Here is a 26,555-nt window from a genome sequence, read left to right on the forward strand (position 1 = left end):
TTAGCATGAGTAAGAAAACAATTTAGAGTCTTAGTCAAGGTATTTAGCATTATAAAGGATAGAAGTGACAGAATTTAAAGGAAAAAAAATAATTTCTGAAGCCAACAGGTAGAGAACACTTGGATCACAAGGCAAGACATAGCAGGCCAACAAAAGGAAATACATCTTTATGTTCTCCATGAGAGGCTGAAACAAATACTACTGCTAGGTTTTCATAATTCCTGAGATAACCAAGAGCTTTGTAGTTGCTAGCCTGGCTTTCTAATTAACACAGACTATGGAAACTGTGTTGACCTCAACAGCTGCAATTCACCTGCTGGCTTTGGGGCAGCAATTACTACCTGGAATACCATGGTCCATCAGCTGAGTGATCAGACTTCTGAGTATAAAATAGTTTTTCCAATTTTAATGCAAGCAGGCAAGCAAAGATAATTAATGATAAGCATTAGAAAATCTTGGGAGGCATGCTGTGAACTGACCACCCAGAAATTCCTGATTTCTTTGCCTCAGCTGTAGTATATTTACACCACCAGCTACACGATCATGAATTTGTCTCCCTCTGAATCACCCACAATTGAATGCTGCCTGGTGCCGGCTAAAGGCCAGCTGACCCCTTGAGCCGTGACCCACTCCATGCACCTCTTGAATGGATGGTACCTGTTGTAGGCTAATATGAGAACTGCCTGCTTCAGCAGGATGTCCACACACCCACCGAAGAGTTTGCAAGGACTTGTGCAAATCTGAACTAAGGTCTGGATCACATACTCTGGGTCAAACCTGTTCCCCAGAGTACCAGCACTCACAAAAAATGGCAACAAGACAGTAGCTTCACCCTGAAGGTATGTGGGAAGCCACAGCTTGACTACTGGAAAGACAAGCTCAGCAGAGCGGCACTGATGCCCCACAGCAAGGGAGCACTGCAGAGCCATGGCACTTCTGAGCAGGAAGCATCGACAGGATTACGAATACGCTGTCCAGGAAGCCCGAAAGGCGATGAAAGAGCTGAAGGCTCTGCTTTTCAACGTGCACTGAAAACAGGCAGAGCAAAGGCTCTGCACCACACACAGCAGGGTGCCAGCTTCACTTCCTTGCAAAAATCAGCAAAAGGCTTAGTGGATTTTCTTTCTGCTACCAATCTCACACCAGGCAGACTACCAGATGATAACAGACAGTACTGGATATGAATATATTTTGCTTTTGATGCATTCTTCCAAAAAGCTGTGGGATTTTTTTCTCCTAAAGCAATTATCACTTACCATGTCCATTATCAAATGACCACAAATGAAACACCTGTCAGCTGACTGCTGGAAACCAGAATACTGCAAGGACAAAAAAGAATTGGCTTAGTATTTCACAAGGCTATTCGAGCATAAACAACAGCATATTGTGGGGTGTTATTTGCGTGGCCTTTTCCTGTAGTCCTTACACAAGCTAAACTTTCCAGTGCTTTTTCCAGTATATGAAGCTGTGGACGGGTCTCCAGAGGATATTCTATAAAGACACCAGACTTCCAGTGTTCAGAAGGAGTATGAGTTCCTGCAACTTCCAAGTCCTAAATTTAAGTTTAATTAAGTATGTAAGTAAATACCATAAATGAGCATTTACTAATAAGACTTACATGCTTATTTGACCACGTGAATCTACAAGCCAGGAACTACTTGTGTTTATCACATATTCATGTCACAATATCTGTATCACAATATCTGTATCTGTAGGCTTGGAAAGCCAAATTCTTCCCTTGGTTATACCGTTATAGGTCTACTGAAGCTTCTCTGAGGTCAGTGGTATTGTCCCAGCTCCCTGTTAGTATAACAATCAAGTCTGGCCCAGAGCAACTTTTTTTCTGCTATTGCTGAGATCTAACGGTAAGAAACTGCCTGTCATGTCCACGACATGCACCTCAGGCACAACACATCATCTGTCTAAGGTTCAGTCCTGTCTGAATGGTGGAAATGCAAACTGGAAAAATGAAATATTTTAAATGCATTTAACCAATCTTTCCATTTTCAGCCTGTGTAGAACATACTGATGAGAGCAAAGAATATTAACGCGCTTCTCTCTGACAGAAATCACTAGACTTCCCCAATAAGTAGGCAAATATGACTTTTTCAAGTCTCAATGAAGGCTTAATCTATCAGGACTCAGGGGCAAAAGGGTATATGGCTTTCTATCTCCACCAGCCAAGGAGAGGACCATGGGGTTGCTTCATGCTCAGGCACGTTCACACAAAATCCATTGAGGGCAACAGAAAGATAACCATTAAGATGCCCAAGCAAACCTAGCTCATTGGAAAGGGAAATTCACTCATTCATTCTTCTGTAGCTGTTCATCTTGCTCCTGCCCCCATGGCATGGCCACAGAGACACACTTTGAAGGAGCCATTGCAAGGGATTATGGCTTCAACTAGGGGCTCTGCGCCGCAAAACCGTGGCCTCTCACTTGGCTACTTCCAGCACCACATGTGGGCAGCCACCACGGCTGGGGCTGGCCCTGGGTAAATGGTGGAGCAGAAGGGCCAGGCAGGATGCTGGACTCGAGCTGTGTGAAACACAGGCAAAGCTGACAGGCAGAAAGGCTGCGTGTCTGCCGGGGAGGCTGAGACGTGCCAGCACAAGGGTCAGCTGTGTGCTTACCAGGAAATCTTCTTCACAGAACACCTTGCCATTGACAAAATAAAAGGCTTTTCCTCTCAGCTTTCGACCTGAGGAAAAAACACAAAGACAAAGGTCAGCAGAGAGCGGGGAGAAAATGTGAACAAAAACTGGCTGCTGAGAAGCAAACAACAACGAGGACATCCGAGCATGGCTGCCGCATAGCTGGAGACAAGCACCCAACTCCAGCACAGGTCTCCCCAGCCTCCAGCCCGACTAACTCCATCTCCTCTTCCACTGGCGGTCGCTGATGAATGCCAATTGCTGGATCCAGACAACAGTCCCACCTCTGGGCAGGAGGAGGTAGCTTTGCAAGCCTGGACCACCTCCTGGCAGATTACAACACAAAAAAACCTGGCAAGAGTGAGTGAGGGTACTCTGACTCACGCTGGAAAACACCCCAGGAGAGGAGCAAGGAGGAAAGAAGAAAGGGCATGCTGAGAGTGATCCATACTTGACATCGTTCCTCAAAATGTCACACCCGTGCTGTTCTGTAGAAGGTACCTTCAGCCAGCAGCTGCCAGATAAGCCACTAGAAATACCCGAGCACCCGGTCTGCCCCCAGCAGAGTGCAACACCGGAGCGCTCAACACGCTTCTCTGCTCCCTACCAGCACATTCGTTATTGCAGCTGCCAACAACAGTTTGAAACCATTTAAAAAAGAATATTTTTTTCCAAACCAGAATGTCGTAACAGAGACAAGATGACAAAGTTTTTCCAAAAAAGGACTGTACATATGGGGAAGATTTATATTTACTGCAGCTTTTGTGTTTTTGCCTCACATTTGCCGTCTGTTTTCAGTTCCACGTAACTATGGCAATGCATGCTAAGGCTGCCACCACTTCTTCTAAGCGCCTTGCCTTCCCCCCCGGGAGAAAAGGGCTACGTTTTGTTTGTTTATAAAAAGCTGCTCCTACCTCTTTGCAGCCCAGTTTCCCTATTCAGCCAGGGGTTTGAAATGCAGCCTAGCACTAGAGCGGCTCTGCTTGCGCTGCTCAGTCAAGGAGCCCCAAGCACGTGCCTGGAGGCAGCGCCCGGCGCAGGGGGAGCAGCACCGCCCAGGCACAGCCGGAGCAGGACCTGCTGCAGGCTGGTTTCACGGACCTGCCAGGCATCGCTGGAAGGAAATTGGAACTGAGACACCAGGGCCCAGAAGGCTCCTGCTTGATATGCTGCACGTGGCAAGTATCATTACAAAAGTGATCATCGGCTGCTGGGTATATAAATGCGGATGACACACAGGACTGGTCTGGAGGTCACATTTTGGTGCTTTATGGCATGCACCTACCTGGCAGCCTTCAACGAATAACCACACTGGCTGCAAAGCTTTAAGAAAAGGAGGAAGCCAAGTAAAACCAATTCTATAAACTACAATCTTTACTGTCTCCGGCGTACGCCAGAGGGCACTCTCAGGTTGGGAAACAACTCCCGCTGCTCTTCAGGAAATGGAGATGCTCCAGTGAAGTTCTAAAGCTTTGCCAGTGAATTCAGCCAGACCAACATTTCACCAGTAGCCCTTAGTGCCCTGCCCAGGTTTCACCCAGCAAGGCAGGTGGAGGACATGGCAGCGTGTTTCTTGAGGAGCAAGCCCAGGTTTGCACGTGCAGCAGCTTCATGGTTAAGCTGCAGGCATTGCTCAGCTGTGTGTTTACTGGATGGCGTAGGAGCCAGAAGCATGCCAATCCCAACACGCTCGTCGTCCCCTGTTCTCCTCTAATCCCCACTGGGGACAACCGCATTACCTGGAGGTCAGAGATGACCCAAGGCGCCAGCCCATCCTCGCAACCAATGCAGACATCGGATGGGACACGGAAGAAAACCCGACAAACCCAAAAGCATCCCTCTCTGATTTCTCTCACCCACCCTGATGCTTTGCCAAGGTTGCTGACACCAAAACAGGACCCGGAGCCCAAAATAAAAAGTGTCTAATCTTGGATGTGTTAGCTTTGTGGCTTATAACCCAGGGTGCATATTTGTATGATAACCCCTCCTGTGTGCCTGCCCATCCACAGGTAAGCCCGGCACGCTTGCTGGCAGTTGCAGCGTCCCAATTTCTGAGAAGGGGAAGGAGAGGCATGAGGATACCTGGGATTTGCAGCACCCTTGTCAACGGTGGTCCTAAACGAGCTAACAACAAGCCTAACACAGCAAGAAGTACCCCCGAAAATCTCCCACTTATTTAAATACAGCATTGGGATTTGGCACTCCTAAAAATGAAAAACAAACAAAAACCATTTAACAATGATTTTAAATTACGCGGTAGTGCAGGCTCCAGTTTAGTGCAACGGGCAGGTGCCCAAGCAACTTTCCACCTGTATGCAGTGTCTCTCCTTAAAGACAAGCTGGCAGTGGTGAGGAAAAACATATGCATGGAGCCATGCAACGAGGAGAGGCTTCTTTGGATGAAGGCCCTGGCTGGTGCATGAGCAGCAACCGTTCCAGCAGAAGGGATGAGGTTTGGATCGCTGCCACCATGTCATTCTTCCACGGTGACAAAAAAAGCATTTACTGGCCATTCTGCACCTGGTGTATTTTTAACCCCATGACATTAGCAGGTCAAGATTGATGGGAACAGACCTTCAGAGAAGGTGCCACAGCCGGCACGCTGTGTCTGGGCTTCTGCTGCAAGCTCATTCAGCAGAAGGATAAATCCCTTTATAAAGGATTTATAATTTGGCTGTTGGCATTACGTGGGCCCATGAAGAAGAGGTGCTGACACCAAGAGCACTTTGAGGGAAGGGTGGGGATGATTTAATTACTTTGTTTAGGGAAGAGGTGGTCATTTTGACTATTTTTAGCTCCTCTCCATGACTCTCTTTAAGCCCCTGGCAGAAGTGTAAAAGGAAATTTGCCAAAACCACGTGTAATCAGGTGCCCCTGCAGCTGCCACGGGAGTGGTGCATGCAAACAGAGCCGATTTCTTCCTCTGCTGCTCTCAGCCTCTCCCTGCCCACATCGGGATGGACTTCTCCCAACGTCCCTTTGAGGTGAGTAAGCATCTCCTCATCATACACACGGGAAAGCAAGATGCAGGAAAAGCTCACTTCCCCAGGCTGCGCTGGGGACCATCCCGGTGGAGCTGGGAAATGCACGTTCTGACTGTGGCCACACCAGTAAAACAAACAGCACTGGGACTGCCCCACAGCACAGAGCATGGCGGCAGCGCTTCTGTCCCTGCACTGAGCTACCTCCCACGGGACAGTGCCTTAAATTAAATAAGTCCCTCTCAAAAGCGATACTTCTGACGGTATGCCCGCAGAGGCTGGCACAGGTTTCGCTTGAGCACAGAGATGCTGTCATAATTTCACCGAAAGGAAGGATTGAGAACTTAAATGGCATATAAGGAATCACATATTGATGACTGCCTACTTTAAATATGCATCACTTTAAATATGCATCATGATGACTACAGAGATGATATCCTTTGATAAACCCAGGAATATTAATGTGTGGCTTGCCACTTTCAGCATCAATTGCTCTACTACATGTCTTAAGCTGCTGGCTCCTGACCGTATTTCACTTTCACTTCACCCTGAATTTAGCTAACCTCTCACCTGAAAAATTCAGACAATTAAAATTCTTTGGCATTGCAACCCTATCATCTTCACTCGTTGTTACAAGATTTCTTGTTCCTCTCCCTGATACGAGGTTTGAGCCCCGAGCTTTTATGTACTGCTCATCCCTAACACGTCTGTCTAATCTGTTTAGCTGTGGGACCTTCAGGATGACCTCGAGGTCATTTCAGCACCAATTTCAGAATATTTCAAGCTTAGTCACTAGTGCCTTTGTGCTAAAATAAACACACTTTGTTTAGCAGCTGATAATAGGCATACCATCAGGCTGCACTCCCAGGATGCTGGTGCTTTTGTCCATCATTTTCTCAAATGACAGCTCTCTCCTTTTGAAATTCATACAGAGGGGTTTACCAGGGACTTGCAACAGCCCAAGGAGGATGCTGGGAGATGCATCATTTGCTTGCTGGGGAGCTGGACCCAACTTTCTCTTTTGAAGTTGCTTTTCCATTATTTAGTAAAAGGACAATGGGGTCACAAACCCATGTTCAAAGACAAGAGATTGCTCTCAATGCATATAATGGTACAGGGCCACGTCCGGATCCCAGGGCTCTATGGGGATACATGACCAGGACTCTGCATTGCTGGGGAGGCAGTGTGGACCTCACTTATCTAAGCACCGTGGAGCTCCCCGCGATATCTGCACAGCAGATGGGCAAGGATGACTGCAGACTGGCAGCTGCTCCTGGGTCCCTTCCACGCTGACAGCCCTGGGCCTCTGTCATTACAAAAATCGGTCCTTCTCAGAGCGCCACAGTTGTAAGATAAATTTGGACATGCGATTACTAATGGCAGGTTAAATACAAAAGGATTTCAGTTTCCAGATTCACTGGATGTAACCTCCCGACACACTAGCAGGACAGCAGACTGGAAACACCATCCGTCTAGCTGCTAAGGATCCGAACAAGCTCCTCCTCAGTCCTGAGTGGCACTGGCTCAAGCTGCAGTCCTTCCCCCAGTTTTCATTTCCCCCACGTAAAGCTGCGAGGAGGTTCGGATCAAAGAACGTACTCTGGTCCACGCACACCCTGCAGGCAGTAAAACGGACGCAGGCAGAGCCCAGAGACCTTGGCTCCCCCATACCATTCAAAGGTCCCTGCTGCCCACAGTTCAGCAGTACATGAGACTCACTGGTCTCCAGCCAGGACACACATTTTTGGAGCCCTCCCTGGATACTTTGCTGACAGGCAGTATGGTGTTCTACCATGTGCAGTAGACTAGGTCAAGCATCAGAGAGCTCTACTTAATTTCTGCCATCTGTCCCATTTCTGTTGGCTGCCGTTAAAGCTGGATGCAGCACTGAGACTGACACAGAAGTGTCAATATTTCCAATCCGCTCTTGAACTGGAGCTGCACGAAGGGTCACTTAGATGCCTGCATATCCTCCAAATCAGGTAAACTCAGACTGCGATCAACTGGCAGACACCCCAGGTCAGACCAAAGTCTTGTTGAAACCGTGGGCAGGAGGATAGGATATCTCTTAGAAGAAACTGCGCTAGGACACAGTAGCTCCATTACTATGTAAGATGTTCAGTCTGTTTCTCAACTATACCAGCTGTACTGTAAAGTTGCAAAAAATGCCCTCTGCGCTCTCACCACACATTTGAGGCAGTTAAAGAAAGCCTCTGAGAAAAAGATCTGATGCCTGAAAGCCAAAAGCATGCTCTGGCACACGTAAGAAAAGGTCAGCCGCCTCTAACGGCAAAGCAACCACAGGTGAAGGCAGAAATGGCTCCTCAGAGGGAAACATTGTGAAACCACAGTAAGCCACACAACTGAGCAATACCTCTCCTTTGCTGATGACAAACCGTTGCAAGAAGATATTCAAATGTTTTTCTTTTTAGGGAAAACCCCTAGAAGCTTCAAAATTCAGAGGTAAGATAAAGTCACTCCAGGGACAAAGCAGCGCTACGATCTGGGGAGTCCCTGCTGAGGTACCAGTTTTCAACTCAGTGCCCAGCCGCTCTCTGCATCACTCCGGGGACAGCTGCCCTGTTCCCCAAAACGCACCAAAACCAGGCAACTGTCAGGGCTGGCCTCCCACCCCGGCACCCACCGACTGTCATCGAAACACGCGGAGGCTCAGAGGAAGGAGGGGGAGGCAATCTCTGTGTTCTTGGTGAATGTTACTCTGCATCGAAACTATACAAGAAATTTTTAAATTTCTCTAGGTATGGAAGAGGCCTCAGTGCTTACTGAGCCACTACTCAGAAAATTACTCATAGGCACCATTAAAACATGATAAGAACCCCCCTAAAATCTTTACAGCACAATTAATCCTATGCCTGTTCTTAACAAAAAACAGTACTTTGAAGATGACATTATAAAATAAAAAGACCAGAAAGACTGGAAATATATTCCTTTAAAGGTTTCAACCTTTTTTCTCACATTGTCCTAACGATTTCAGACTTTCAGCCAGCACTAAAACACACGCAAGCAACTGAAACCACTAGCATCTAGCACATTGATAAAGCCCTGACTGCATCCCCTGTTGTGTGAGCTGAACGCTTGCACCTTTCCAGTGGGGATATCCGCTGAGGACACCTGGAGCGTGCCAAAGCCCCTTCAGCTCAGACCCCAAAGCACTACTGCCCTGAAATCTGGCCAGGAGAGGAACAAGCACTGTCATCCTACCATGAAAGCTGCCCTGGCATTTCTCATCTACGGCAAGCACTTCTTGTGCCAAACAGCGGGGATTTCTCACCAGCGAGCTTGAGAGACTGGAGACAAAAAGTCAGCAAAAACAAAGCAGCAATTTAGACTGGAGCGGAAACACGCACTGATGCCTTCCCTGCCATTCTCCCACACTGTAAAGCCAGGCACATCTGAATCTTTTCTGACATTACTTCTGCTAAAAAAAAATATATTGTTTACTACACAGACTCTGGCATGACAATTTTATTAAAGGGATGCTGAGGAAGGATTACCGGCAATACTTTGCACTCTCCACTTTGAAGATCTGCACATTTCTCATGTGTGTCAATTGGTGTAGTGGGTTTATATCCAATTACAGGCAGTAAATTCTGCCTCCACTAGAAGAGCTGGCAGTTTCTGCATCTGAAGATAACCATACACATACATGCGCCGTGGGGAAATTCACTTGGCAAGGCTGGCTGTCCTGTTGTCTGGGATTAAGTCGCACTTGGAGAAAAAGGTGACTTTCTACTTGTAGAGTTATTTAGTGGTGCCAATAAAAACCATGGCCTTGTTGTTCCAGGGGTTACATACCAACACAGGACATGCTTATTCAACATAATTAGCCCAAAGACACCAAGAGCTACATTGCTCTAAGTAGCCATGCTTTATAATCCCAGCAGCAAGATGAATCAGCCCAAGGAGAGGGCTATGTTCGCAGATAATACTGCTTCGATAGCTTAGCTACCTTGTTTAGTAAATGACCCTTGATACCTCTAAACACAACTACATTGTGAAATATTAAATAAAATATATATATACCCAGAGGGTGGCAAGAGACAGCCAGCTCGTGTGATTTCAAACTCTGCCACTGGAACAGCAGCCTGTTACCCTTACGCAGACATCAACATTAATCTGAGCTTGCAAAAAAAAAAAAGAAAAAGAAAGTAATGCAGTAATGTTGACATGTCAAAGGTCAAATTCTGTAACCTGGCAAACATGCAAGTTTTCCACCTCTTTGCAATAAGTGACCAAAATCTGATCTTCGTTTTGGCCCTTCTGCTGCAGTTCAACATCAAACCCTCCTTTAAACCACCTTGCGATCAGTTCTTTCTTTCTGACTTCCTTCCTCGCCTACTGATTTCCTTCACAGTCATCTCTGACACTTCCCTTGCACTTTTTTAGCTTTCAGATTTCCTCTGAGGACCAAGTGGCTCAAGTACAAGACACTTATGCTCTAAACTATGCTGCTAGCAGAGCTAAAAAGGTCTGTTTTCCAGGCAATCTGCTGCAGTCGGATATAAGCCTGGCTGAATCCTAGAGAAAACACTAAAACACCACAATAGGTTAGAGCGATACTGTCTAGTTAAATCTGTATCATTTATAAGGTCTCCTTACTACCTAAATAATAAATATCAACACCTGCATCTTTTGTGTTCTGAGGAGGTATAAACTAGTGATTTAACTTAAATGGTTAATGTGTAACAAACCATTTGATAACTACAACTCTTTGTCCAACAAACTGAAGAAAAAACCCCAAGACAGAAACAGACACCTTGAGCTTGCAGGAAATAGCTGTATGAGTTTCGAGGACTTTTTTTTTTTCAACCTACTTTCATGGCCCTCCTGTAAAGTAAATATAATTTATTACTAATCCTGCAGAAAGAGCCCGAAGATTTTTCCTCTCCCCCTCTGCAAAAAGCTGCCTTGTTTGTGTCTCTGCCCTGTAACAAACAACAAGATAAATGAGACATTTATGCCAAAGTAATCATTCTAAATCTGTTGTTTTGACCTCTAAGCCAAATTTTCTGCATTACATGCCAGTGGCTCAGATAAAACAGTACATTTTTTTTTCCTGACAACTGAGCACTGCAACGTATACGTAGCTCTGCTCAACAAATTGCCCTATCATTTATCTCCAAACATGTGTATCAGGAAATAGAGGGTGTAGGAAATTTGGCACCATGAGGTATCACCCCTTCCCCCCTCTTAGACCCGCTTGGTTTTCTGTATCAGGGATACTAATGCTCATTTGGACACAAATCCAACTATGAGCAAAATTAGAAATCCTCACTAAAATGAAAACAGCAGGACAGTGGATATAAATATCTGGAGGACAATATGCTTTACCTTAATAGGTAATTTTGTATATTTTATTTATTGGAGTGGAGATATTCAGTGTTCCACTAGAGTAGAAACTTAAGGATTGAAATCATAGGCAACCTTGACTTCTCAAAGACAACTTTGTACCGGGTGGTGTCCAAGAGGAACTCCACTTGACCTTAAAAGCACTACTTACTTTTCAGCTAGAAATCAGAGTTTCCACATAGGCTGCTCAAGATGTGCTTTGCAGCTAGACAGACAAGACCGTCTGCACAAATATTTATTTTTCTGGCAGATAAAATGGTCTCATCATATTTACTGCAGCGACACAGATGACAGAAAGCCTGCAGAGAGACATGCGTTCCCTCTGGGCGAACGACAGGGCTGCATGCCCTTCATCACCGTAGCAGCTGATGGTCCGGGGGACTGGGAAATGACCTCGGTCTGCACAAGGGGGGATTCCCCTCGGGTACATTTCCTTCCTGACCGCAGGGCAGGACAGCATGTACCACCCCAGGTATCAGTTAAGCAGCTGCAATGCAAAGAGGCTTGATGAATCAGAAAGTCAGCCCAGCTACGCCTTTACAAGCACAACAAGCCAGGCGGCAAAGCCCTGGAGCAAGCAACTGGTGCATGAAGGCCCTGCAGACCGCAGGGGCAGCGCAGGAAACCACCCCCTGCACTGGAGGGTTTCTTGTGAGCCTTGCCACTCGTAGAGGTGCGTGCACGTGAGGGAAACACCACTACTGCGGAGGCCTTCCTCCGGCGCTGCTCTCCTTCGAGTGCTGGGAATCCCACGCCACCACACACCCTCCTCTCCATCCATCCGTGCCGTCCTGCTGGCCGCCGCTGCGTCCAGCTTCCATCTTAGTGCCATCCTCCAGCACTAAGACATCGTCCTAACATCCTCCACACACCGTCCAGTTTCCATCCTCTGCCCCAGGGGGAAGGACTTGAGCTTTCATGAGTGACTACTCTCCTGCACGTAACAAGCTGAATTAGGCTCTCGCTCATACTCCTGTGACTTGCATTCCTCTTTTTTATCTCGTATGGAAATACAGTATTTTCTACTCAGAGAAATATTATTACTGCTCCCCTCCCTTTCTTCCCCCCCCCCATCATTTTCACTAGCCTTTTTTTTTTTTTACTTTCCATTTGAAGCCCTTTGCCCCAGCACATCTCCTCAGCACATTTCTCAGTTACAGCCTGGGTAAGAGAGAAAATGGGCTTCACTTTCCTAAACTTCGCTTCTTTCCATCTTTCTAAGTCTCACCTGACACCCATACCTTTTTGTCTTGTATTGGAAACCTTTGGAAAGGGTTGCCTTTTAGAATAAGCAGCAAATAGCTATTCTTTCAGCCCTCACCAACCCACTTCATTAGAAATGGGATTAAGCTATTTTTTAACCAAACACAAACAAACATAAACGGAAGTAACCACTGATACCTCTGCAACCACAAGTACCTCTCTAGCACTGGTCTCCAAATAAAGATGGTAAAATCCAGTCTAAAAGGAGGATTGAAAGTGTTTCTTTCTAAAGCACCAGTTGCACAGTAGACATTTTAGAAATTCAAGACAGCTCGAACCTGCTGCTGGATTATTTTTAACAGGAGCTTTGTGTGCAAGGGCAGTTCGGAGGCTGCCCAGCCATGGAGGGCGAGAGGTCCCTGAAGCAAAGCCCCGGCTGCAGCCAGGAATCCTCTCCGTGGGAGAATATTTCGAATTAATTTATAAGAGAGGACAAAAGAGTGAGCTACTGACTTCTGAGCGTTTAGGAAACTGCCACCACGTGCAAACACCACTTTTTCTTTCAATTTTCCTGTCTTCGGTCAGATGACAGTGAAGTGCTCTACTGAAAACATAGGTGAGGCAAGGCAGCTGGTGTTGGACAGCTGGGAAACGACCAGAGTTCAAGGTTCAAGCTATTATTAAAAAGCATACACATCTTTCTATATTTATTCCCACTTTACAGCTCCAAATAAAACACATGCAGTCCTGATGAGCTTACAACTCTAACCACAACACAGGAGAAAAACCCTAAGACTCATCTGGAAAAACCAAACTCATATATACAAAAGCACCAGAAGGATTATTTTTTTTTTTCCTGCCCCAACATATACAGCTACATTTCTAAAAATATGCTACTAGCCCTAGAGTTAAACATAACAAAAGAGAAAAACCACTGTCTTACAAACACAGCCACAATTTGAAATCAAGTGGCCTGTTCCTCACGCCAGCTCCATCATGGACCTCCTCGAAAAGCCACTTAGGAGGATCCACACATTGCAGCATGCTGTATGCTCCAGCAAGCTTCAGATGTGGGTCTGACAAGTGGCAGGGAGCTCAGCGGGGCCAGCTGAACTATTTACCCCACTTTTCAGGCAGATTTCACAGGGCTCATCATCGCTGCTCCCAGCCTGATACCTCTGGCACAATAACCAGCTCCCTCCCTGCAATAACCAGAAAGCAAGCTGGCAGAGACATGCCCCTCATCTCGGGGCATGTCTCCATTTCTCCGGAGAAAGAACAAACAAGATGTGTAACCTGGGTCATGCATGTACTTAGATGCTTTGACCGGAGGTCCCTCAGAAGGGGAAAATTATTTTAGCGAGTAAAAGTAATTCACGCAGTGAAAAAAAAGTCTCGGGACCAACCGTGCAGCAGCTCCATCTGAAAAGGTGTCCCTGGCACTCACAGAACCCGCTGCCGATGCTTGCACCCTGCCTGCGCACTCGGCACGGCGCCGACCCGGCGGCTCTCCCTGGGGTCCGCAGATGGAAAGGCCAGAATGACTGTAAAGTCTCACATGACAAATGAAAAACCTTTACATGCTAGCTAAGGCATATTCACTGCCACTTTGAAAAAATACTCTTACAAGTAAGAAAATGTGGCTGTAGCTGAGAGGCAGAGGAATGAAAACAACCATCCCCCATACCAGAAGGCAGATGGCCAGCACAATCCAAAATATCTTTTCTACATGCCTTGCAAGAATCCTTTCAAAAGCAAACAGCAATCACCATCACCAAGACATACAGCTGCAGCAGACTCCAGATGGCAGATAATTCAATAACCACCTCCTTTTTTTCCCCTTTTACACCAGAAAAATGTTAAGCCTGAAGAGTTTGCCCCAGGGCCCTGCACCGGCAGCACCGGCGGCAGGCCAGGCAGGTGGTACTCACTGCAGGCTCCACAGGTGAAGCAGCCATCGTGGTAGAGGTTGCCCATGGCCTGGCAAGCCTGGTTTGCTCCATACACCCCCTTGCTGCACTTCACGCAGGTGCCTGGAAGAGAGAGAGGGAGACAGAGGTCAGAAGCAGGACCCGGCAGGGCAGCTGGGATCACTGGCTGGGTGACCACACCTGTAATTCAGCATTGTTGCTTGGCAGCTTAGGACCAGGTGGTTCATTGAAGCCACAAGATGTAGGTGACATTGGCATCACCCGCCCTGGGAGATGCTGTTAACAGTGGTCATGACGGTCATCAAACCTCCACGGCAAAAGCCTTTCGCAAAAAAGTAAACTGCAGAAGAACCCTGTTTGGCTACAGTGACATCTCCTTCCTTCTCCCATCCTTCCCCACAACCTTTATATACATTTAAAACCACTTACGGACCCTCCCAAAAGCCTGGGTGGTAGTAAGGGGTCCTCAGGGCTGTTCACAGACCTATAGTTCCTGCTACTTACTGCATAAAATAAGCTTGTTGGTTGCAACCGATGTGAGGAAAACACACCTCTTCACTTAGCCCCTTTAAATCTTCATCAATTTCAGACCCCGGTCGCGTCTGCTGAAGGCCCTAAGGATTTCCCACCGAAACAGAGCTGGACTACCTGACACCTACCTCTCTTCCTTCTGTCAGTCACGTCTGAACAGAGACCCAACGCAGGTGCTACCTACAGACCACGTAACCTGCCCAGATGTTCCTCTCACCGCTTGCAGGACAAGGCAAGAAAGAAGTCCATTTTAAGGAGAGGATACCTGCTGGTAGCGGCAGCCAAGGGGGGCTGACTCTCAGGCGGCCTGTGGGGTGAAGGAGTGCCAGGGGAAGCACACACGGTCAACTTTTGGCTATAAGCTGTCCCAGGTGCAAGTCCAAGCTGCTCCTCACACCCAGGCTCTCCCGCCACCACCATCACCTAAAGACCAGGGTCAGCTCTGGAGCTCCAGAGGAGGGAGAAGATGACCGCGCTTAGCTGTTCAGCTCAGTCTCTTGCCGGCAGAGCCAAGCACATTTCCACCAGCACCCATCCTGCTGTGGGGCTCCAATCCAAAACCTGGGCCAGGCAGAGAGTGTAGGGTGAGGATTTCCACCCCACAAGGAAGCCTCTGGGACACTCCAGGCACAGACCTGCCTGATTGGGGCTGGGAATAGTGGCAACGGGGCAGATGTGCAGTGGGGTGGGGAGGGACCGCAGGGAGAAGACTTCAGCACTGGTTCACAAAGGGTGTTGTGTGTTCACCTAGGGCCTCTCAAATCTCACCACATTTCCATGTAAAACTATTTTGATAACGGAGTAAGAAGCTACAGCTGAGTTCCACACCCTTGACGGCATCCACTAGCAGGACCTGCTCCCTCCACCTTGCAGGGAGAAGTGCAGCGAGGTCACCCAAAACCACTATTAGTGGCGGCCAGGGAGAGAAAGTCCTTGTCCAAGGAAAATGACACATCGAGCCAGTTTACTTACTTCAGGCATTACCCTGTGATTGCGACAGACCGGTTTTAAAGCAGCATCACCCTTTAACTACCTCTAAATGAGCAACTTCAATCCGTGTTTAAGCAAATAAACATGGATCTACCCAAAACAGGCAGTGTGAAGGACAAACAGAAGATGTGCTTCTGTCTCCGGTCCATGACAACCCTGTGGATGTGATTTCACCTCCAGGTCTCTCCTTCTACCACTGCTCAGTCTCATTCACCCCAGCTCTTAAACTCCCTCGGGTAGGGACTGTTGGGTCGCATCTCGCTCCTACAAGCCCAAGAAGAGGGACAGCACCATCTTGCTGGAGATCCTTAGTCATGCTGTGGTTAACAAAACTTCACTTCTTTCGGGGCACCACAAGCTCTGGAGTAATTGGAAAGGTCTGGTGAAAGTTAGGAAGAAACCCAATGTACTTATGACAGCGCTGAAAAGTAACTCCCAAGTCTGGCAGCACCACGCTGGCACTCCCAGGGTGGTTAACAATTTCTTCCTGCAGCCGATAGCTGCGGCCGTCAGTTTTCACACTACAGGGATAAAAACGCTGAGGAGCCCTTTGCAGCAGCGTGCACACGGCTGCTGAAAAGCAGACACTTCATTTTCACAGAGCAGACCTGGCTCTCTGTGCTGCAGCTGCCTGCGTGCACTCAACTAGCACGCCGAAAGCCATCCTAGCGCTGCTCCAAGCCCCACTGCACTCAGAGCCAGAGTCCGAACTGACACAAACCTGGACAGAAGGCTGCAGAAAATAATGAGTTACTACTCTGTTTTGTCCAAATCCAACCTGAACTGAAATGCTAGCTTGGCTGCGGGTCCACCCCAGCACGCAGACTGGCACCAAGTTAGCAAAACTTGCTGGTTCTCTTTGAACCAAGCAGATTTATCTCATCTACTGAAAGAGACATTGTAAGAAAGCAAAAGATAAATCATACAGGCATTACAAAGGAAAAAAAAAAAGGAAAGACAAGACAAAGATAAGAAAATTTGGCTTTTCAAATGGATGTGTTCTCCCAGGAACACATACGTTCAGCAGCAGCCTGAGATGCTGTGCAATTGTCTGACGCAAGAGCTAATGGCTACATCGCAAAATTCCCTCTTGACTATAGCAATGCCGAGCAGAAAGTTTTGAGAGCAGAAAACCTGCCAATTTTGCTGCTGGAAGCCTTCTTTCCACGACACTCACCAGGCTTTCCACGGAACCAATGTATTTATTGCACTGCAAGTGCTGCATTTTCCCCTTCTCCGTGCCAATGAGCGGCTGCTCCAGAAAAAATCACCAGCGTGCTCTGATTTCCTCCTTTCCAGAAAGCAGCCGGGTGACACTGAATATGGATGAGCAGCAAGAAGAAGCAGGAGGCAGAAGGCACAGCACTTGAGTGCAGGCGTAGCGCTCGGTAAAAATGCTGGCAGGCATCTAAAGCCACTATAGAATACCCTAACGCAAGTCCCATGGAGGACAGAAATTGCCTCTGCTGTCTCCTGTCCATCCCATTTAACCTTCAGAACATAGGCACTGCCCCTGTGGTTTCCCCAACGGGACAGATGATAGTCCGGCCAGATCCTGCAAGAGCTGCCCAGGCTCCCGCAACTGTACCCAAACTTTCCTCCATCTCCCGCCCCTCAGCCACCCCCACCATCCTTCCTCCTTGCTTTCAGTACATGCTCCATTTCATCCCCCGCTTAACCCTTTTATCCTCTTCTTTAAATATTTAGGCCCTTAAAACACGGAAAATAAAGTCACAGAATGAAAGGGCTTTTAAAATAAACTGACAATGTTGTCTGTAAAAACTGTAATATGCTAGGTTACCCAACTATGTAATAACCAGCCATGCTATAAATATTTATAGATGTCCTGTGGCAAGGCTGACAATTGAAAAATGGCATTATGGCAAATCTGTGTATAGTTTATGTTTTTACTTGTATCTGCTAAATCTTACTTGAAAGCCAATTAAATCTCAGTAGCAATTGGAATTATTCTAGAAATAAGTCTTTGCTTCTTCCAAATATAATATTCTGAAGTATTTTAAGCAACATACTTGAGCCTTCATCTCTGACTCTCAGCACACTTGGCCTGAAAGGGGAAAAAAAGGTGATTTTTATTGATTTTTCCTTTCCACTTTTTTTTTTTTTTTGCCGTTCACTCCTTGCTGCCACAATGATCCCATTCTTTCGGCTTAGGCTACGCAAGAAAAAAGCAATACCTGTTGCTGACGGCGGCCAGTCACTGAGCTTGGCAACACGTGTACGAAGCCAGCCTGATGGAAGGCAGCACAGCACAGGCCACATCCAACCCCATCCTGCCGCGAAACGGGCTCCGACAACTATTGCCCGAAACAGTGCTGAGCGTGCTTTCTGCCAGCCAGGGCGTAGAGTTAAAATGTCAGCAGCATCAGTCCAGCCCCACATGCTGCTGACACTAGTCAGCAGCTCTGGGTAATCTTCTTGGTATAGAGCAGCTTTTAGCAAAAACTTCTGTCCTCAGCTCAAAGCAGAGGGATCCCGAGTAGCCACGGCTCAGCAAGATGCCCAATTCCTGCACTCAGTTACTTAGCTGCACGTAACAAGTGCTTATGCAAGCACCGATCTGAGCAGATATCCCCTCCGAAATTACAGCTTTTAACCTCAGATGACGTTATTAAGGTGTTATTAAGGAAAAATGAAAGGTTTCTCTTTTGCCACCAGGATGACAAGCCCGAAGCACCGCACATGCGCAGCACCGGTGAATTCACGCTCGAGCACACCAGCAGAATGGTAGCCAGATTTGGAAAGGGAAAGGGATGGAAACTGCTGATTTCGGCTCAATTTCTGCCGGCAAGGCAGCCAGGCCCCGGACAACAAAGAAATCTCTGTTCCCTTTCGCATCATGCGGCAAGCAACCACCCGCGCTGCAGCTGAGCGCCTGAACAAAGGGACCTTTGGGGCAGAGCTGGGACCGAAAACATGCCCTGTAAGCCACTTCCCAGCGCTCGCTGTACTCCATCTCGGCACTGCAAAGCAGAACGAGGGCTGCCATGGAGAACAGCCTCGGCTCACGAGATCAAACAGGTCTGATGCAGACCTCAAGGGCTGTCACAAATGAAAGCGAACCTGGTGCTCAGTCTGAAGTGTCAGTCCCACCCTCAAAGTTCAACAAGTGCATTTTCATTTACCGCCAAACTCAAAGCCTTTAGAGACATTTTTTCCTCTAAGTGTTGCTATTTCACACTCACCAGAAGGAGCTCAGGTACTTACTGGTCGGTATGATTTATTTCCACATGCCAGACATCATCTGTCTACAAATCAAGAACACAGTTGTGGGTTTTTCCAGCAGCTTCCCCCTTCTTTTCAGCAGCATCCCCCTTATCAGCAACATCCAGGACAGCCAAGCTTTCCTACACGTGCTCCTGGTTGAGTTTGCAAAGACTGTCGCTTAATTTCCAAATGTGATGGTATGCTGCTTCAGCGGTGAGATTTCCTTGCCACGTCAATCCGGTCCCAGATAAGAGGAATGCAGTGGCAGGATGATTCTGGTGGTGTGGGTCTGCATACATAGCTAATCCAGAAACAGCACTTGGAAGAGTAAGTCTGTCCTACCCCTTCCGCTGACTCCATGCAAGCCACATTTCCACGATCAGCTTGACTCTTCTCCATCACACGTAACTGTTTTTTGCCCCTTCCTTACCAGAGGCTGGATTTATGCTGAAGAATCCCCAGTTGCATTTAGAAGAAAACCCCAGAGCCTCTGCACGTAAATACCTCTGGTATCATCTTTCCCATCTACCCAGACATGCACATGGCTAATCCAGAAGTAGACACTGATGCCTCTTGGCAGAAGTTGTACCTTCACAAGGGTCCTCCCCGTCAGAGCAAGAAAGGGGAACAAGGTAAGAGGAAAGCTGGTGTACCAGTTTCCAACCCACCTATTTATTCCAGGAGAACCAAGCCCTCCACTTGCACACACAGTTTTCAAAGACTGAGAAAAGACTTCACCCTGTCATATCCAATGTGATGCTCAGTTCTTCGGGTTTTACTTCAGACCTTCTCCAGAACCTGATGCCACCTCCCCATGGCTCACCTTAACCAAGTCATTTCTACATCAAACTCTAAATTAGACACATTGTGTGCCTCGCTATGCTGTTATCCACTACTGTGCAATCGCTTTTGCTGGAGAGTTGATTTCAAGGAGATCTGGAGGCCCGTGTGAGACCGAGTGCCTGGAAAACCTGTCAGTTTGGTCCCGTTCACCACTGGGCAACCTGGTTGTCACTTAATGGTAGCAAAGATGTACAGGTACTCCCTGCCCAAAGAACCACAGAGTTTGTAAATGCAATTTTTCTGTACCGTTTTTGCATGACATGTTCTTGACCCCCAACTTTGCTGTAGACAGTCATGTACACACTGCCAGCAAAGTACAAAAATGCCATCAAACTCACGTCAGTGACATTTTAAGTACCTTACAGCGATGTCAGAGATTATGTTAACTCCAGTGCCACATGAATGAGGCTCCTTATTCCTTTCAGTCCCCACTGCCACAGTATCCTGGCTGAAAGACCTATTGCTCCTCTGCCTCAACTCCTTCCTTTTTCTTTCCTTTTGGTAGATTTTTCCTTAGCTTGCAAACCCAGCTGAGCTCCCAAGAGGAAGGGAGGAGAAGTGCATACTGTTGTAATCTTGAAGAGCCACATCCCAGGCAAATACTTATTTGCTTGGTTCCCTGCAGTGAGATAAGCTTTGCAATCTGCACACATCCACTAGTCCACGTGCCGTGATCCTTCCAGCTTTCCTTGTTCCACCAGGACCTGCCTCGCCCTGCCTCCCTCTCCTCTCCGCTGCAGGCAGGCATCTCCTTCCAGCCGCAGTGCTCTCCCAGGAGCAGGCAGCGAGGGATACCTCCGCTCATTCCCAGTGGAAACGACACCATTATCATCACCCACGTACAAAACAAACCTCAGAAGAACTTTCATTTTAACCAGAAATTCTCCACTCGGCAGCTCTGAAATTACCCTCATTGCCACTGAAGCATTCTGGTGCACCATCATCATCAGGGTTCGGTAACGTCCGCAGGTGTTTACAGCCTTAAAGTTAAACAAATTGTGGTTTCGGCAGTGCGAAAACACTAACTTCACTATGCACAAGACTTCGAAAGAGCGCTGCTTGCCTTTGAGCTGATCACACCCATTCAAAGGTGGTGGGGTTCCAGGTCTCCACAGGGTTCAGCGATTCGGCTACTGCTCTGCTTCTGCCAAGGGGAAAAGAAATCTGCAGACTTCGCTACGAGATCTTCTCTGCCCAACTGCTGGGAAGCATCCCAGTCTTTCACTGCAAAGCAAGATGCCTGGGGCCTCCAAAAATACCTGCAGCTTATCATCAGCTCTGCTCTAAATAATAAGGAAGCCAGAACTCAACACCTAACAAATATTTATAACAAGAAAACCATTTATAAAAATTGTTTTAAAAAAAGCTGTTGGTACGGGTGTAGACAGTCTTCATCAGATGGAGATTTCCATCTAGCTCTATGAAATAAGCGCTGGTAAAAACATGATGCTACACGTTACACCTCTAAAAGCACCCATCAGTGCCCGCAGACCAAGGAACTGTGTGGTACCACAGGCTCTGCTAAAAAGAATGGTAAAACCTCCCTGCAGACCCCAACGCCCCTCAGCCAGGCCTCTCCCCTACCAAGTCACTTCCAGGCAGTGCAGGCAGATGCTCGGTTTGGTTGTGCACCTGCCCGGCTCTCACCTGAAAACTCATCCGGCACCAGTCCTTGGGATGGTCCTGCCTCACCTAATCCAAAACATCTGCATTGCACTGGGTGGTGCTAGCAGAGGAGTTGCAACTCCCCCATTCACTCCTATTTAATTAATCTTCCCATTCGCCAAGTGGAGATGAAGGCTGGTGCATCCAAAGCAACTCCACGGAAAATCAGTGGGATTCAGGCACCTCACTCCTGGATGTTCCCTGGAAACGGTACACCAAAAATCTGAATACAACCTAAAACAGCTTCCAGCGACACCTCCCAGGGACATGGGGCCCCTTCTCTGCTGCATGGGAACCAGCCTCTCCAGGGAGCAGTTTCAGGATTTCCCTCCTCAAGCTTAAGACCTGGGTGATACCTGAGACTCCCTATGTCCTCCTCGACAGCGCACATAAATCAAGTCAGCACTTCAAAGGCACTCTTGGAGAACCTAAATTCCTCCAGAGACACGTGCAGCCCATGCTGCTCACACATAGGCCACTATTAAAAAAAAAAAAAAAAAAGAAAATTCTTGGCTTTGTTTGCTTCCTTCCTTTCACTTATACCTACTCTGAGCAGACAAAAGTATTTTGTACAGCAAGCTGGTGCTGACAGATAACCAAACTGTCTGTTACTCCTCAGCAGAGCATCCTACCTATGTTATGCCTAGTCCTTAGCTTATCCTTTCCTAGGCTTTCTTTACAGTGAAGGAAAAAGCAGCTCCTTTGCTGTGATCAGAATTAATTGTTCATGATAAATATCTGGTCCAGACTGAGACAGACTGAAGGACTGTATGTTAACAAGACAGACAGACCCATCTTAAAAAAAATCCCCTTGTTACAAAAGCAGCACTCAAAATTAGAAGAGCTGAAAGCATTTTAGATAAAATACTTTGGTCATTTGCACTTCAGTCCTGGTTTCATTTCCTGGCTCTGATGTACTGTAAAGCTGCTGCATTAGACTTCCCTTCACTGGGGGAAAGTCTGCCACAAAACAAACTGTTGATCCTTTTTATCACTATTGCATAGAAGTGTTAATTTTCCATCCTAAAGTTTGCTAGCTTGAGGGTAGGGCATAGCAAAGATAGATTCAGAAGACCAGCTGGGTCCTTTATTCCTCCAAAGGAAGTAAGGTAACTGTGAAAAAAATGAAAATAAAAGTGAGAAAGAAAGGGAGAGGAGGCCCAGAATTAAATTACCTCTGTACTTGCCCCTTCCTGGTCCGTGGTTCTCCACAGGGCAGATCTGCTGAGCCTTCCCCCACAGAGCTGAGGCTCCACAAAACTTTACTTCTTCCTCTGCCATGACTGCATCATTTTGTTTTCCCCTCTCCCTCTCCTCCTTCCCAAACTTCTCAGACACTACACCCTGGTGTAAAACCTCCTGCCAGGAGGATGTCAAAAGACCTCACCGGGGATGAGGCAGCCTCCACCTCTCCTCCCTCACCAAGCTCACCAGTAACTCAGCCGCCTGACCAGCAGGATTCTCCGTGCTGCCAGAATTACTCCTGCTTCACTACAAATTTCCCGCAGGATGAAAGCCTCCCCCTGGCACTACCCCCTATTTTGTGACAAAAATGTAAAAATAATCTAAACACCAACTAGGTCCCTCTGCTTTCTCACCACATCCCCATGCACATTTTGGACGAGGTATGATCCAGCTGGTTTCCTTGCATTGTGAGAAGATGCACGCAGCAGGGTCTGTTGAAGAGACCCCTGACATCTCTCCAGAGGAGCTGATGCTGCCTCCAGCAAAATATTCCCATTTTTGAGCGCTGCCTCCCACGAGACTGTTGTCCCAGCACCATCTTCGTTATCAGCTCCTTGTCACGGCATTCAGCCCCCCACAGAGGAGGCTCCCTGAGGTCATTCAAACTGTGCGCTGCCCACACGAGACAGAAAGCACCAAAACATGTTTCCAGGCCAAAACGCTGCAAGCACAGCAACTCAACACATTACCTTTCTGTGACAGAATGAAAACGCATCTGCCCTGCCACAAGGCTGAATCCAGTCTCAGATACTAAGATAAACAATCCCAGCACAGCCCTCTGCAGGCAAGTACCACCGCCCGATGCCAAGAAACACATTTTGTTATGCAATTTGCAACTGAGCACTCAGTGGTCCCTCCAGCTACGTCCCCGAAGCTTGGTGTGAAGCCCATGGCTGCTCCTGTGTGTGCAGACCACCGCTGAGCCACCCACCGACCCCACCAGACAGGACCCCGTGCAACGGCACCTGTGCAGCCTGAGATGCAAACCCTTCCTCTGCACCAGGCTGAAGAGCTTAATCCGTCCCTGCTTCTACTTCTGTGACCAGGGGTTTAAAATCGTGAGGAAAATCCATACACTAGACCTGCTCCTGTCGTTCGTTAAATTAACCACGGAGTTCTCAGCCTTCCCAGCAACTTCGGGTTTTCTTCTCCCAAAAGCTGAACTATCATCTCATCTGCTATTGAATTGCAAAGTGGCGTGGCAGGGAAAGGAAACGCTCGATTTGCCCCTGACCTTCTGCCATCCTGGGGTAGTAAAGCAGGACATTTAATATTCTCCTTGGGAGATCCTCACATGTAAGCGGTCCCTTTTCACTGCCAAGTGCCAGCGATAACCTCTGGTGGTGGTCTGGACTACTCACAGACCCAAGATTTAGGGAGGAATGTGCCTACCGCCTGTTTTTCTGGATGCACCGATCCTTTCACAGCTGATGGGGACCAGCACCTGGGGGCGGGGGGGAAATCCTGGCAAGTTTGGGAAACCACCACTCTTCCCATCCCCAAGCAACTCCTCTTCAAGAGATCCCGCAAGCACGCCCGGCCATGGCTACCTCCATGGGGGGTACCAGCAAACCCCCCCGAGCTCTGTGCCCTTCTCCGTGCCTGCAGCATACACAGGCGTGACTCCTCTGCAGGCTGGACGGCTGCCTTCCAGCCCACACGTGGTCGGGCAGCATACTTTTAAGACACAGAGAACCAGGAGTACTGTCAAGAAAAGTTAAGTGCCTCCCTGCCGGCAACGAAGGGCACTTCAAAAGAAGCTGCTCCAGCTTCTTCTCAGCGCTGTCCACCCCAAAGCTGCTAAACTACTTTTGCTTTAAAATTTACAAGGTAGGATTAAAGAAAAAAGTGTCGCAGGAGGAAGAGCCTCCAGTCCCTACGATAAATAAAAGTTAAATAACAACAAAACCCCCAAGCAACTGAAAAAGCATAACCAAGCAGGCATACGGGCAAACGCAACCCTGCAGGTGCAAACCCTGCAGTGACACTTTGCAACGAACCCTTTTCACGCAGACTGGCGGACTGCCTCCTTACCAAAGTAATCAGCCTTCGGCCGAGCATCCATCTCCTGCTCCAGGCGCTGGGTCAGTGCCTCCAGCTTTAGCTCGGCCACTGACGGCCCTTGCTCCGGCTGTGGAAGGAGGGTCTGGCAGGGCAGCTTCACCTTCACCGTGCTGGAGCCCTCCGGGTGCCCGGCGTCTGACCGCAGGTCGCTCATGCCCTCCGGAAAAAGCAGCAGTGGAGCATCCGGAGCCATCAGCCCGCGCGAGGCCAGGCGTGAGGAGCCCGGCTCAGGGCTCACGCTGCTGCCGTTGGGCCGGTGGTTTTGACCGTGTGCCACGAAGTGGCCGGCTGGGCTGGGGTAGGCAGCAGTGTGCTGGTAGTCCACGCTCGGGGTGGCGGGCACGGAGCTGGAGGGGAAGGACAGCGGGATGCCCTGGTACCACAGCTGGTTGCCATCCCCTCTGGCCCTGGGACCACAGGGCTCAGCGGGGCCTGAAAACCCCTGGGCGGGCTGCACCGAAGGGGTCGAGGAGGAGGGCTTCTGCTGCAGCAGGGCCTCCGGTGCCCCCTCCTCTGTCCCTGCCGAGGGTGCCGGGGGGGTCCGGGCGTGTGAGAAAGAGGAGGACCTCTGCCCAGCTGGCGTCGGGTCACGGCCCCCGCCGCCCCACCTGCCCTCGCTGCCATTCTCCTGCCCACCGCGGCAGGGCTGGGGGTCGCTGGGGCTCCCAGCCTGCTGCTCTCCGCGCCCCGTGCCGGGCCGTGAGCCCCCCGGTCTGGGGATCCTGTCGGGCTCTGCTTCCCAGCCCCGGCGCCCGGCCTGGCTCCCCGGGGCCTCGGCACGTGCCCCGCTCTCGCTGAAGCCACGCTCCCCTCCATCGTACGGCCTCGCGCGCGGCCCCTCGGCGGCAGAGGCCGGGGGCGGCTTGGCACCCAGTGCCGCTGGCGGGCTGGGCCGGGAGGCGTTGAAGGCAGCCCCTCCGTTCAGGGCGGCCATCAGCATCTCGTCCTGCTGTTGCTGCTGCTGCTGCTGCTGCTGCTGGAGGTGGATCTTGGCCATTTTGGTGGCAAAGACCCGCCTGGTCTCCTCGAACTCGGGGTTGTTGCCGGCAGCTTTGTCCACCCGAAAGAGACCGTCCTTGGAGGCCTCGTACATGTTGAGGTCTTCGATGAACTTGCTGGCTTCCAGACCCAGATCGTCGTACTTATCCATCCCGCCCGGCTTAGCGGGCTGACCCCCGCCTTCCTCCTCCTCCTCCTCCTCCTCCTCCTTCCCGCCGGGCTCAGGACACTGCCGGCCGCGGCGGCCGCTCCGTCCCGCCGCGCCGTCTCACTCCCGCCGCGCCCGTCCCCGGCGGGGGCGGGGCTGGGGGCGGGGCCAGGAGGCGGGGGGCGGGGGCGTTCGCCCCCGCCCCCCGCCTCCTGGCCCCGCCCCCGCGGTGCGCGAAGCGACCGGTCGTCACCAGTCGGCGGTGGTTGCGTGTGCGGGCGATTAAAAGACGTCACGCGGGGGTCCGAAGACGTAGCGCGCTGCATCCAGCATAGGCGGTGTCAGATAACGCTTGGGAAGGGGACGGATAAGGCAGCTGAGCTTGGAAAGGGGTGCGCGCGGCGATTATGAAGTCTCCCGGATGATGGAAGGAGGGTGTTTTTCCTTGTCTCCTCCGGGTCACGCTCCTTTTCCCGCCACATTCCCCTGGAGAATGGCCGTACCGGCCCTGAAACCCTCGCGAAAAACCCTTGCTGAAAAGTCGGCGGCCACCCGTCGTGACAGAACAGCCGTCCCCTCCCTCCCCCCATGAAAAACTGTTAGGAAAATCTCATTCCGTAACTATCGTACCACTTAGTCTTTATAGTAGGAAATTGTGTGAATTGTCTTAACATAGGTGTATTTTACATTATATGCTGCTTAGTCA

At 49.1% G+C, this 26,555-nt stretch overlaps 1 protein-coding gene across 2 annotated transcripts in view; it reads right to left on the reverse strand.

The window, feature by feature from the left end:
* The window catches only part of LIMD1 (LIM domain containing 1), a 32,668-nt gene extending 6,816 nt beyond the window's left edge, over positions 1 to 25,852 (reverse strand). Inside the window, exons 1-5 of one of the 2 annotated variants that reach the window (XM_050892791.1) lie at positions 25,373 to 25,852; positions 24,673 to 25,330; positions 14,140 to 14,241; positions 2,634 to 2,701; positions 1,257 to 1,319 (exon numbers count right to left, since the gene is read on the reverse strand). In XM_050892791.1, the coding sequence (XP_050748748.1) occupies positions 1,257 to 1,319; positions 2,634 to 2,701; positions 14,140 to 14,241; positions 24,673 to 25,330; positions 25,373 to 25,852 (1,371 nt within the window). Of the gene's footprint in view, positions 1 to 1,256; positions 1,320 to 2,633; positions 2,702 to 14,139; positions 14,242 to 24,672 lie in introns of both variants that reach the window. The other variant, XM_050892790.1, reaches the window with a different exon arrangement.
* Positions 25,853 to 26,555: the final 703 nt, after the last annotated feature.

This window comes from Gymnogyps californianus, chromosome 2 (genome assembly GCF_018139145.2).
Source record: "Gymnogyps californianus isolate 813 chromosome 2, ASM1813914v2, whole genome shotgun sequence".
Classification (NCBI taxonomy): Eukaryota; Metazoa; Chordata; class Aves; order Accipitriformes; family Cathartidae; genus Gymnogyps; species Gymnogyps californianus.